Source organism: Petaurus breviceps, unplaced genomic scaffold (assembly GCF_028583685.1).
Source record: "Petaurus breviceps papuanus isolate PSGF00001 unplaced genomic scaffold, PetGlider_PUasm1.0 184, whole genome shotgun sequence".
Classification (NCBI taxonomy): Eukaryota; Metazoa; Chordata; class Mammalia; order Diprotodontia; family Petauridae; genus Petaurus; species Petaurus breviceps.
This window is the reverse complement of record NW_027185793.1, coordinates 11,576,595-11,589,403: the sequence shown is the minus strand read 5'-3', so window position 1 is coordinate 11,589,403 and position 12,809 is coordinate 11,576,595. Positions and strand designations below refer to the sequence as shown.

Here is a 12,809-nt window from a genome sequence, read left to right as displayed (position 1 = left end):
ATACATCTGACACTTACTACTTGTATGGCTCTGGGCAAGTCACTTAACCTCACAACAAAAGGGGGTCAGGGTTTCAAGAAAAAAAAAACAGGAAAAAATGCAAGAGGCTATGAGGAAGAGAAAAATGAAACAAAATTAATAACCCTAAAACTGAATAGGATAAACACTAAAAAAAAAGGATGGTAGTGTAAAAGATAAACAATATCCTGTTTACATAAAACATGAAAGATATTGACAAAATTCAAATGTAAAGGAGGCTAAACAATATTATGCATCACGCATATTCAAAAGAGCAAGAAAGCAATCCTGTTCTCAGACAAGGAAATAGTAAAAACCAAATGTCTAAACAAGATAACAGAGGAAACTATGCTTAACTATGCTTAAAGCACCACAGATAAGTAATAACACCAATACTTAAAATACATGAACCCAATAATATAGAATCTAAGAACCAAGTTAGTTCTATAGAGAGAAATAGAAAGCAAAACTATTATAATAGCTGGGAATTCGAATCATCAGTTTATGCAGCTAGAAAAATTTAACAAGATAATGAATATGCAAGAAGTTAAGGACCTGAACAGAATGTTAGAAAAGTTAGATATGACATATCAACTACAGAATACAAATAGAAAGAACATAGATATTTCTTAGTCTAACACAGCACCTTTACAAAAACTAACCATATGCTATGGCATATACACCTAATAAACAAATGCAAAAAAAAAGCAAAAATATTAAATATATCCTTTACTGATAACAAAACAATCAAAATTGAAATCAATAAAGGAACTTTGAAAAAAAGATTAAAATTTAAATGGAGACTAAATAATCATAATAAGAACTGGCAATACAAAGAAAGAACAAATGAAAGGAACAATGGAGAGACCTACTTTAAAATTTTCTCAAACTAATGTTCTAGGGTGTGTGTATGTGTGTGTCTGTGGGTGTGGGTGTGTGTGCGTGTGTGTGAGATTACCCAAAACTCAACTATGGCAGACACCTAGGCTGGTGAACTATGAATTTCCCAGCACAGCAGGAGGCTGCAGATGTTTTAATCCAGTACTTAAGGAAATAACAATCAGAGGGGAGGGAGTCAGAAAGTGAGTGATAGTGGGGAGTGGGGAGGGGGTAACGAAGACTGAAATTACTCAAGATTTTAGGAATAGAGGGGGAAACTCAAAGACCTCGAACAAAAACAGATAAATCAACAGGAAAAACAGTCACAACAGAATGGTCTCCTGATCTACTATGTCAGTTCAGACAAGTATGAATAAATACAGAAAATTATCTACAGAATGCCACAACATACTATTCCTGATTCTCAAAAGAGAAATGAGAGGGGCAGCTAGGTGGCACAGTGAATAGAGCACCAGCCCTGGAGTCAGGAGGACCTGAGTTCAAATCCAGTGTCAGACATTTAACACACACACACACACACAAACACACACAAAACTAGCCATGTGACCTTGGGCAAGTCACTTAACCCCAACTGCCCTCCAAAAAAAGAAAAGAGAGAGAGAGAGAAATGAGAATTGTGAGAGCAGAATTTATGGCCTGCACAGCAAATATAAGTCAGAAGAGAAAAACTGGGATCTACAATGGCAAGTCTCATCAAAGAAACAGAGAAAAATAGATTGTAAATGCAAATACACAGAAGTAAAAAACAATCTAAAAGAAAAGCAAAAAATAGTAACATTAAAAGAAAATATACTTACCACATAAGCCAAACATACTGATCTCAAAGACAGGATGTGTAAAGATAACATAAGGATCTTAGGTCTCCCAGAAGTACAAGATAGGGCAAAAAAACTTTAACATTATAATGAAGATAAAAATAGAAATGCCCAGAACTTTTGAAAACAGAAAATGAAAATACCAACTAAAATAATTCAGATTGCCTCTAAGGAAAAAAAAAAATTTAAATCCCAAGATTCCAAACTCAAAGACACATAGCAGTTAAAATTAATATTTCCATTCAGAAACAGTAAGTTCTATAAGCCATCAGGAGAACAAATGCAAAGGAACAACACTTTAAAACTGTAAACCTATTCTGCACCCACTAGAAAAACATAGGAAGTAACAGAGTGATGTATTCCAAAGAGCAATAAAGCCCAGAATGCAGCTGAAGGTGACCTATTCCTCAAATATAAGTTTAACCATACAGGATGAAAGGTGCTATTCAATGATATAGATGAATTTGAAACATTATGATCAAGAAAACAACAACTAAAAAGATTATCTGCTTCTCAAAAAGCCCACAACAACAAAAATGCAGGAGTGAATAAATGTAGCATTCAATGATGGCAACAGGGTGATAACACAGAGACCAATAAGAGACATTTCTAAATGTACACAAGGAAATAAGGGTGAAGACAGAAATCTGGTAGAAGTAAAAGTGAAGAAGTAGTTGGGGGGCATTGTGGACAGAACCTGGCAACACTCTACTTAGAGGCGAGTTCATGTTTTTTGTGGGACTACATTACAACATGGGAGGAGAAGAATGGGAGAAGGGGTAGAAGTCTGGGTAATGTACTGGGATCAAATCAAGGGCTAGCAATAAGAAGAACGTGAATGCTATGATCTCTGATAGAGAAAAGCCTACAGAAAGTGTGTGAAGAAGAAAGGGGGAAAGACAGAAAAGGGGAAGAAAGGAAGGAGGTCTAATTTTGGATGTGAGAGGGAGTTCCACTAATGAATGAACAAGGACAGGGAGAATTAGTAAAGGAGATAAAGACCTTATACTGAATGAAGCCTGAAGGATTTAGGGCTTGAAAAATCTACTTGGTTTATATTGGAAGGAAGGTAGTTAGAATCCCTGGGGTCAACCGGCACCTGGAGGAGTGAAACAGCATGGATACAAGGAGGAGATTTAGAGGTAAATCTAAGTAAAACAGTAACAAGAGAAGGGTAGAGATCAGTGATGCCTTTCATAAACAGAAAGGTGGTAAGGGACCTAGCATGAGCAATATCCTCTCTGACACCGGCAATAATGGCATTGTTCTGGGAGTAAGGCACAATGGAAAGGAGGGATTCAGAGGGTAAGTAAGCCCTTCCAAGAAGTTGCAGAAATGACACGGAAGAGAATCTAGAATAGGTACCATGGAAGCTTCGATTACATGAAAAATATTAGTGAAAAGATATCAAATAATTATGGGGGCCATGAATCATATATCAAGGGTCTAAATAGATAGAAAGAGAGAATGGATGATGAAGAGAATGAAAGAAATCCTTTTGTGGAAAGGGGCACAAAAATAAAATTCAAAAATTTTTTTTAATTTAAAAAGTTAATGAGCAGAACTAGCTGAAGAGGGGAAAAAGAGGCCTTACTTGACTAACTGAGAGGTAAAAAAAAAAAAGAAGGAAGAAGTATATAGTTAGATAAAAGTGAGACAGAAAAAGGAACTAATAAATAAAACCCTGAAAAGGAAAGTGGTAACAAATGAGAAAAGGGGATCAGGGTGAAGGGAAGGAAGCCAGCAGGAACAGGGCCATCTTAAAATAAGATTTAAGTTAAGTAACTGAAAGAACATAATACTGTGTTTACAACACAAGAGGAAAAAGAATATAATTAAAAAAAAACAATTTTAGAGTCAGAAAATATAAACCTAATTCTCAAATTTTAAATGTGAATGGATTAAACAATCCAATTAAATGAAAAGGGTATAGAGTATGTAACAAAACACAAAACCCTACAATCTGGTGCTTACATGAAACTCAATTTAAAAAAATAACAGATATATACACAAAATAAAACTGAGGGGGATAGAAAAAAAATTTTACTATGCACCAACTAAATTTATAAAAACAGGAATTGCCATGCTAAATGACAAAAGATATTAATTTCCCTCTCAGTTTTGGATAAGTCTAAGAGAAAGAAAAAACAAAGGGAACATGTGGAATAAACAAATTTCTAGAGAATCTAAAGTTAAAAGACATGATTTTTATTAAGTAGAGCAGTAAAAATATATTCATATTCAAGGTGAAATAGAATGAAGCAAGAAGAAAATTTTTTAAATCAGAACAAATTATACACAGTATATGCTAACAAAACTAAGGACACAAAAGAATTAGAGGAACGCCTTCAAAAATATAAAATATCCAACGTATCAGGAAACCAGACAGAGATCTTAAATAACCTAATCTCACAAAAGTTTGATAAAACAACTTTATGGCTGTGGTTTGAAAACTTCAGGTAAAAAAGAAAAAAATATAGTTCTCCAAATAAACACATAATGCTCCATTTATTATGAATAAAAATCTAATGAAAGGGACAATGGCTTAAAGGAAATTTTCTCATATTATTATAAGAATATTTAGGGGTGGCTAGGTGGCACAGTGAATAGAGTACCGGCTCTGGAGTCAGGAGGACCCGAGTTCAAATCCGGCCTCAGACACTTAACACAAAAACTAGCCGTGTGACCTTGGGCAAGTCACTTAACCCCAACTGCCCTCCAAAAAAAAAAGACTATTTACATAATTTACCATACTAAGAAATACACAATGATGTTTTATGAAAGTAAAATATATAACAAGTCATAAGAATGATTCTGTATTTTATCTATTACCCCATTTTCCTATACTTTGTGCTCTGCACTCAAATGAATTATTAAAAGTAAAAATATTAGACTGCTTAAAAAGCTAACATTCAAATGTCAAGAACAAGAATCATTAAAATCAACATTTTAATTCATTAACTGCTACATACCTTTAGCCAAAGCTTCTTTATATTTCTCTTTGGCATAATTCATTTCTTTTATTAATTGTCTATAGCTTGTTTTTAATTTCTCCAATTCTGTCTTTGTGACCTATAAGGGAAGCAAATGCAGAAAAGGTATTTGGACAAATAACTTAAACAAGTAACTAATTCTTTTTTTTTTTAATATAGGCCTGTGATTGCATTATTATAAGGCCTCCTGATTATGAAATTCCCTCTACCCATTCTGATCAAGAAATATTCTGCAATTTATAATATTAAAAGAGTTCTCAGAGGGTACTGAGAGTTTAAGCAATCTATCCAAAGTCACGGAACTAATACGTCAGAACCAGGACTCGGGCCCAAGTCTTCCTGAGTTGGCTCTGAACTAATTCTAAAGCCCTAGAAATCAGACACATAATTTTAATTACTCTTTTTTAATATGCAATTATAAACTATACTGGTGGACACCTAACTTAAAATAATTTCAGCCTCAGTGAATTGAGATGTTCATTGATAAATTCAACGAAAAGCAATCAAAAATTCCTCTTCAACCATCTGAAGGTTAATGGCCTTTTACTTGCCAGTTGCAGAGTTAATGCTTTCTACAGTTAAAGCAAACTAATTCAAATAAGTCATTCATTTTAATTCTATAAAACAACTCTTCATCTAACACAACTAAAAAGCTTAATTCATCTAAGAAAAACAACTAAATAAGTTATAAAAAAAATGATCAAAACGTCCAGTAAGGATAAAAGACAAAGGAATAAAAGCCATCGCTAAAAGATATTACCTTGAACATATCTGCCTCAATTTGCTGGTGAACACCTATGTAACTCTTCTTCACTTGCTGCTTGTCTTTGATCATCATAGTGAGCCTGTGTAATGGTCCCGAATTAAGGTCTTCTGCATGTGTCTTCATTATTTTGCTAAGCTGTTCTGTTTGATGAAGCATTAGTAGCCAAGTCTAGACAAAAGTAATAAAGGAAAAAGAAATATATCAGAGGTCTCATCTAATTTAAATAGACAATCAAGTATTTTTAGTATAAACAAGATTTTCAATAAAAAATTGGAGCTCTCTAGTATTGTTCTGTTATTAATGGTCTATATGAAACATCTTCAGTTTCAAAGATAGATCACTGACACACTAAGAATTCAAAAAGGTGCTATACCAAGTGGGGAATAACTCAGAAACAAATATATATACACATATTTTCAGTTCAAAATTCATAGGTTCTGCTGGCTCACCATAACCTAACATGAATTTCTACCATAGTTTAAACAATAGAAAAAGAGTCAGATTGGAAATTTAAAGACTCCTTTTACCCCTGGTTAAAGGGATATGGATTGGGACCGGACTTGTGGTCTATTTCTATGGTAGAAGGGAACTCCCAGATGAGAAAACACCTCATACCAATACAGGTTGGCACCTTGTCTGCAACTTATATTCTTAGCTGACTAAAGTAATGAGAAGTTAGGTGTCTTGCCCAGCATCACTAAGTCAGTTTGTATCAGGGATGGAATTTGAATTTGGATTTCCTAGCTCCAGGGTCAGTTTTCTACGCCCTGACACCTGCCCCAGACAATACAGGTTATAAAGAGATACCAAAAAAAAGAGGAAATTCCAATCGAGTACTAAACAATAAAATAAAAATCATGAGGATTTTCTTTTCAGTAATCTGGTCTTGACAGCCAATAATAATCATTCCCGTTTATAGAAAACTTTAAGGTTTGCCCAAGCACTAAAATACTATTGGGGGGAAAGAGAGGGAAGTGTAGCTCAAGTATTATTATGCCCATTTCAGATTTGAGTAAAATGAAGCTCTGAGATGTTAAATGCCTTGCCTATGATAGAGTCTCCTGTGAACTCAAGTCTCCTGTCTCCAAGTTCAGCAATCTTTCAAATATATAAATACTGCTTTAGAGTATCTCTAATTTAATTAAATTCAATTAGTATTCATGGCAAAAGGATTCAAATTCAATCTCCTCTACTTATTACCTTTATTTGGTTGGATCAGATTATCTCTAAGATACTTCTTACTCTAAAAATATGATCTTTGATCCCATGAAACACCTAATATGTGCCCAGCATAAAAAATATAATGAATCTACTGGAAAATAGCCTTAGGATACATAAACTTTTAAAAATACAATGCTATGATTTTAAAAATCAGAAAAATGGAGTTAAGATTACTTGGTTCCTATTTAGACTAGTTATTTTGTTCTACTTCAATCAAACCAGGAGGAACTTGCTATTTGACTTTGAAATTTATGTCTTAGAGATCTGATTGGATACCCAGCCAAATATAATTCATTACTAAGCCACTGAATTTCTGGTCTTTACTACATTTAATTAGAATCATTAGTAAGGTAAGCAAAGTTGTCAAAAGTAGAACATTAAGGAAGAAATTATTTCCCTGAAACGATCACCTGGGTTTCTTAATTTTTTTTATTCTGAACTTACAAAAACTAAATAAAATGGGCATTTCCATATGCAAAGTAAAACAAAAAAGGAGACTGTACATGAAACTTTGAATCTCTATCACATAGAGTTTACTTATCCTTTTATGTATATAATAAATTAAAATATAATTTTCAAAGCCATCCTATTGGCCTGAGTTCTCTTCTGTTCTCTTCTATGCATTTCTAAATTGCTTCAATGACTCATCTGTTTTTTTCTCTTTTCTGTTTTTTGGCAACATTCGTATTACCTTCCCTTAATCCTTTCTTCCACATATATATTCATAAATCTAAAAAGGTAAAGGAAAAATGAAATATTTGCAATAAATATATACCACTAAGCAAAACTAATTCCCACACTGCACATATCCAGAAACATATGTTTCATAATGCATTTTGAGTCAATCATCTCTCTGTCAAGAAAAGGGGAGCATTCCAGGTTCTCTGGAATCGTAGTACACAGCACCGAACAAAGTTTTTTTTGTTTTGATTTTTTTTTTGTCATAAGAAATAGCAAATGAGGCTTTTAGGGAAATGTAGAAACACGTGTGAATTGATGCAGAGTAAGATAAACAGTCAGGGCAGTACTATGCACAGAGACTTCAATAATACAATACACACGATATAAAAGGCAGGCTCAATCAGACTAATTGTGGTGATAAATGTGGTCCCACAAAAGAGATAATGAAACACTCTCCTTATCCTGGAAGAGGCAGAGGATGACTTGGGAAGAAGGTCATACACACTAACAAGCATAGTCAGTTTGTAAGTTTAGTTTTGCTTTAACTTTTCTTTGTTATAAAGAAAAGCTCAGCAACAGGTGATGGTGTATCAGGAAAGGACTAATGCAAAAGCAAAAGACCTCAATAAAACTATTTTTAAAATGTTAAATGAATGAATCAATATATTAAGTGAAATGACCCATTGCTTTCTTCATCAGCTATGCATGAAATATTTCTAAAGGTTGTGCCAGTTTTTCCCTACAGAGTCACAACACTGAATGGCAGTTATTGGGTGAAAACTAAATCTTTCTGAAGAATTTTTAAAAATATCTAAGGCTAGCTGAAACCCTTTAGAGAAATGGAAATGGCATAGCATCTCAGCCAGAAACACCCAAATACCTTCAACTGATACTTACAGATCTCTTAGCTGAAATACTTTCATAACCTTAATAATCAGGCAGAAAAAATTAGGTTACTTAGAAGTTGCTGGGTCTGACCCGTTATATGCGAAAATCTGTACTTTCTAAATCATGAGGAGAATGGCTTGAGTATAAAGGTGCTCTGTTTCCATGTAGAAAATAATAAAAAATCTCTATATGAATATATAAAATGGTAGTGTCAATAGGCAGACAAGTCTTAACTGTATCCTAAGACAATGAACTGTTCACTTTCAAGTGTCCAGATGTATTAAAATTGATTTTTTAAAATGTAAATCATTTTAAAACTATCACTAAACTTGACATCACAATAAATGGGAAAATGTAAAACTCAGGAAATCTGACATCAAATATGGATTTCATCTCTAATTTTATTTAATTGTAAAGCACATTTTAATAGTTCAAATACAAGTATTTGTTTGCTCCTGTTTCTTACTTGACAATATGACCTCAAGTTATAAAACTATTTCCTTTCTTAATTTAATTAGCAACTTTGGACAGTTCATCAATACACTGTTATTATAGATTGAAACTATAGTTGATCTAGGCACAAAGGAAATCGCTACTCTGACTAATGGATTGAAAGAATGTACAACACCAAAATTATAATCAATATACCATGTCTTTCAAAAAGGATAGGTATAATGTATAAATATACCAGAATCTAATAGTAGTAGGGCTCAATAAACCACAAAACAGATATATCATAAGAGATGAAACAACAAAGACCCATTTGTTAAAGTGGAATCTTTTGGCTTTAAGTACAATTATTACACTTAAGCATTTTGAGTTTTCTGCACTCCCAAATGATTAAATTATTCACTTACCTGGGATACATTGCTAACATAATTCATGTGGGCAGTACTTTCCTTATCAATTTGATTGCAAAGATTCTGTAAAGTAGATGCATATTCTTTATCACTCTTTATTCTCAGTGCCATAAACTTCTTGACTGTTTCCAAGAGTCGTAATTCCCAATCTTGCAATTTTAATAGTGCATCATGTGAATTCTTCAGGTCACTTCCAAATCCCATCTTCATAAAGCACTAACTGCTCCACGGGTTGTAAGAAATTCTTTTAATCAGCATGTGTCCATATCTGTAAAAAAGAGAGAATCCTAAGTTAAAAAGGAGCTTGGCTCTCCAGCAATACAATGTTGTGAAAAGAGCACAAAACTATGAGTCTGTCACTTCCTAGGGTGGTGACTTCTGTTTGTTCATTGCTTAAAAGTACAGTGCAGGGGGGCGGCTAGGTGGTGCAGTGAGTAGAGTGCTGGCCCCAGAGTCAGAAGGACCTGAGTTCAGATCCAGCCTCAGACATTTCACACACACACACACACACACACACACACACACACACACACACACACACAGCCGTGTCACCTTGGGCAAGTTACTTAACCCCAGTTGCCTGCCAAAAAGCAAAACAAAAACAAAAAAGGACAATGCAAGACACAGCATTGCAGTGCATGGGTTACAGGAGATCTTGGGAATATCTGAGTTCAAGTCCTGCCTCTGATACATCCTGACTGTGAGGCACCAGACATGTCATTTAATCTCTCAGTGCCCCAGAAAACTTTCTAAAATTATAAATTTCAGGGAAGGTACCGATATGCATGGATTAAAGCAGGCCTGCACAATTTGCTACCAGCTGGTTGTTTTAAGGCTCCCATGCCACTTGTAGTATGTCAAAGGATTCCAGGCAGTCCACTAAAAATGTAGAAGAAAACATCCTTTGTGTGTAGAGGATGCCCAAAGGCCACAAATTATGCACGCCTGGATTAGAGGAAGCTCCTCAGGAGGAGCTTTCTACATGATTAAATCATATATCTGCCCAAAAAAAGAGAGAGAAAATAAATACTAGCTCTGCCTACCTTACATGATAAAGCGAGTATCAAGTCTTTTATTATATATGATAGTATTTTTGAAGCAAAGTATCACTATAGTATAACTTCTGATTATATAAACTTCAGCTAAAACTTCTCAATAAAAATATCCTGTTACCAAAAGTTAATTTTTCCTGAAGACTACAGTAAACTTTATTTTCTACTCTTCTAGCAGCTCTTTCAAAATAAGCTAACAAAACAGAAGGTAGATGGATGGCTAGATGGTGCAGTGAACAGAGCACTGGCCCTGGAGTCAGGAGGACCTGAGTTCAAATCCGGCCTCAGACACTTAACATTTACTAGCCAGGTGACCTTGGGCAAGTCACTTAACCCCAATTGCCCTGCCTTCCCCCCTCCAAAAAGAAAAAAAAAACAACAGAAGGTAGAAACATCTATTTTGTAATCTGGTTCACAAGACATTTCAAAGTCAATTTAAATTGACTCGTCTTAAACTAGGTATGGCTTTTTTTTTTCCTTTCTCTCTAACCTCAGTGATTGGATCTAAAAATATATTAGCTGCTAAGGTCTCACAAATGCACAAAAAAGAATAACCATTTTTTCCAAGCAAACACAATCATGAGTTAAGACAAAATATGTACACTGAGAAAAAGTCAATAAAGTCTTCGTATTCTTGGGTCCATAAATCTCACTACTAGATATAAGAACGAAGGTCAATGGAAAAGAAAAATAAAGAATGAAAAAAATGGTCTTTTAAAGCACTTCTCTAAACAGTTTAATAAGTGTTGAAGGGGTCACAAGTTTAAGACAAAGTTTAAGAAGCCCTGTTCTATATGACAAAAATGTCATAGCATCTTTTTGTGGTGACAAAAAAAAAACTGGAAATAATAATGGACTGAAGAAAAACTGAAGAAATTGTGACATATTAGTATGATGCAGTATCATTAAGCCATAAAAAAAAAAAACCACAAATCTGAGTTCCAGGGATGAAGGATGGCCAGTGTAAAGGCATAGAAGTGGGAGATGGGAGTGACACTTGAGAAGAACAGAGAGAAGGCCAGTTTGGTTGGACCTTAAAAGGGGAATAATATTTACATATAATTAGGCAGGAAAGAAAGGATCAAACTACGCTGTAAAGGGCTTTAGTTGGAATCTTTCTGTAGCTTTCCTAACAATTTATCATTATTATTATTATTAGATTTGTTAATAATTTATTATGTATCTATTCACAAAGTCCTCCCAAGTTTCTTTGAATTAATTTTTGTCATTTCTTATGGCATAGAAATACTTTATTACATCCATATACAATAATGTGTTTAGTGATTCCCCTATTTTATGTCCAATCTTTAAATTCCTTGGGATATATGCCCTGTAGTGGAACTAAGGTGTCAAAAAGTATGAAGTTTTTCTAGTATAGTTCCAAATTGTTTTCCAAAGGATCCTCTTCTTTTTTCTTACTACATAAAGTTGGGAAGACTTTATGAACAAATGTAGCTAACTTTTGTGCTAACAAACCTTATAGCATTTATTTATTGCAGTTGAGAGAGCTTAATAATTTGTCAGGGTGTAATGATAATTTAAAGATCTTCCCTGCCCCTTAATAGGCCTAAAGGGAATTCGAAGATTTCCTCTGCCCCCTAATAGGGTAATTTTCTCTGCCCTCTAATATAAACATATGGATTCTGTAGTGGGGGGGAGTTTGCTGAATGGGTGGAGCAGGAAATAAGTCAGAGCATTTAGAACGGAGGTAGAGAGAGGATGCTGGCAAGCCAACAGCTAACATTGTGTTTGTCTGTGGGAAGGTCTGGTGTTGCTTCCTACAGTGATAAGGTGTATTGACTTCTCTGTTGTTATAATGAATTCAGTGTTCTGGTGTTGGGATTTGTCTTTCTGGTATTGGGTTTTTGTTTTCTGGTGTCTGAATAAATGTTTTGCTTCTGTCTTCTATATGGAGAGTCTATTATATTTTTCAATTCAGAATTTTCCCAGCATGTTCATAGTCACCATTGGTGCTATAAATATTTCCTTGGTGATATATTTGGCATCATGAACAGGATCACAAGGTATCAGATCTCTATTTGGAGGCAAAAGGACTTTAGAGGAAGAAATGGATATCCCAGGATGAGAGGATTTACCTTATTCCTCCCCTAGCAAGGGACTAGGCTAAAAGCACCAAACTCTGTGAAACCTGGGAACTTAGACTACAGAAGGGAGAACCTAGACATTTAGAAAGATGTTTGCAAGGAATACCAGTAAAACCTGGGAAAGATATGGCAGGAATGTGTAGAAGAGGCTGGGTTTTACTAACGGATTACCATATTATATGTAAAAGCAGAGATAAACTGCTGCAAGAAAAAGTTCAGATGGAAAGGGAGTTAGCTGATTTTCATGGGAAACTTTCTGTGTTACAGCATGCAAGCTTTCCTTTAGAAGAGCAAGCTAGAAAGTCTCATGTGGTAGAAGAGAAGGGTGCTGTGTGTTTGGCTCAGAAAAAGAAGAAAAAACTAGCAAAAGGAAGGTGTGTGCAGCTCTGGCAGAGGCTGAGCCTAGTTGCCCCGATAAGAACTCATGGGAGAAGAATGAAACAAAGTTAGACGAGGAGCCTTTTACAGAGGGCAGACTTTTGCCCCATACTGAGAAGAAAGCAGGAGAAC

The 12,809-nt window shown here is 34.7% G+C and overlaps 1 protein-coding gene across 11 annotated transcripts in view; it reads right to left on the bottom strand.

Moving 5' to 3' along the window:
- Window positions 1–12,809, bottom strand: part of FER (FER tyrosine kinase) — a 288,611-nt gene that overhangs the window by 233,258 nt on the left and 42,544 nt on the right. For all 11 annotated transcript variants that reach the window (XM_069088134.1, XM_069088138.1, XM_069088142.1 and 8 more), the window contains 3 exons: window positions 9,140–9,410; window positions 5,487–5,660; window positions 4,706–4,805 (listed from right to left, as the gene is read on the bottom strand). In XM_069088134.1, the coding sequence (XP_068944235.1) occupies window positions 4,706–4,805; window positions 5,487–5,660; window positions 9,140–9,352 (487 nt within the window). In that variant the 5' untranslated portion in view covers window positions 9,353–9,410. The remainder of the gene's footprint in view (window positions 1–4,705; window positions 4,806–5,486; window positions 5,661–9,139; window positions 9,411–12,809) is intronic.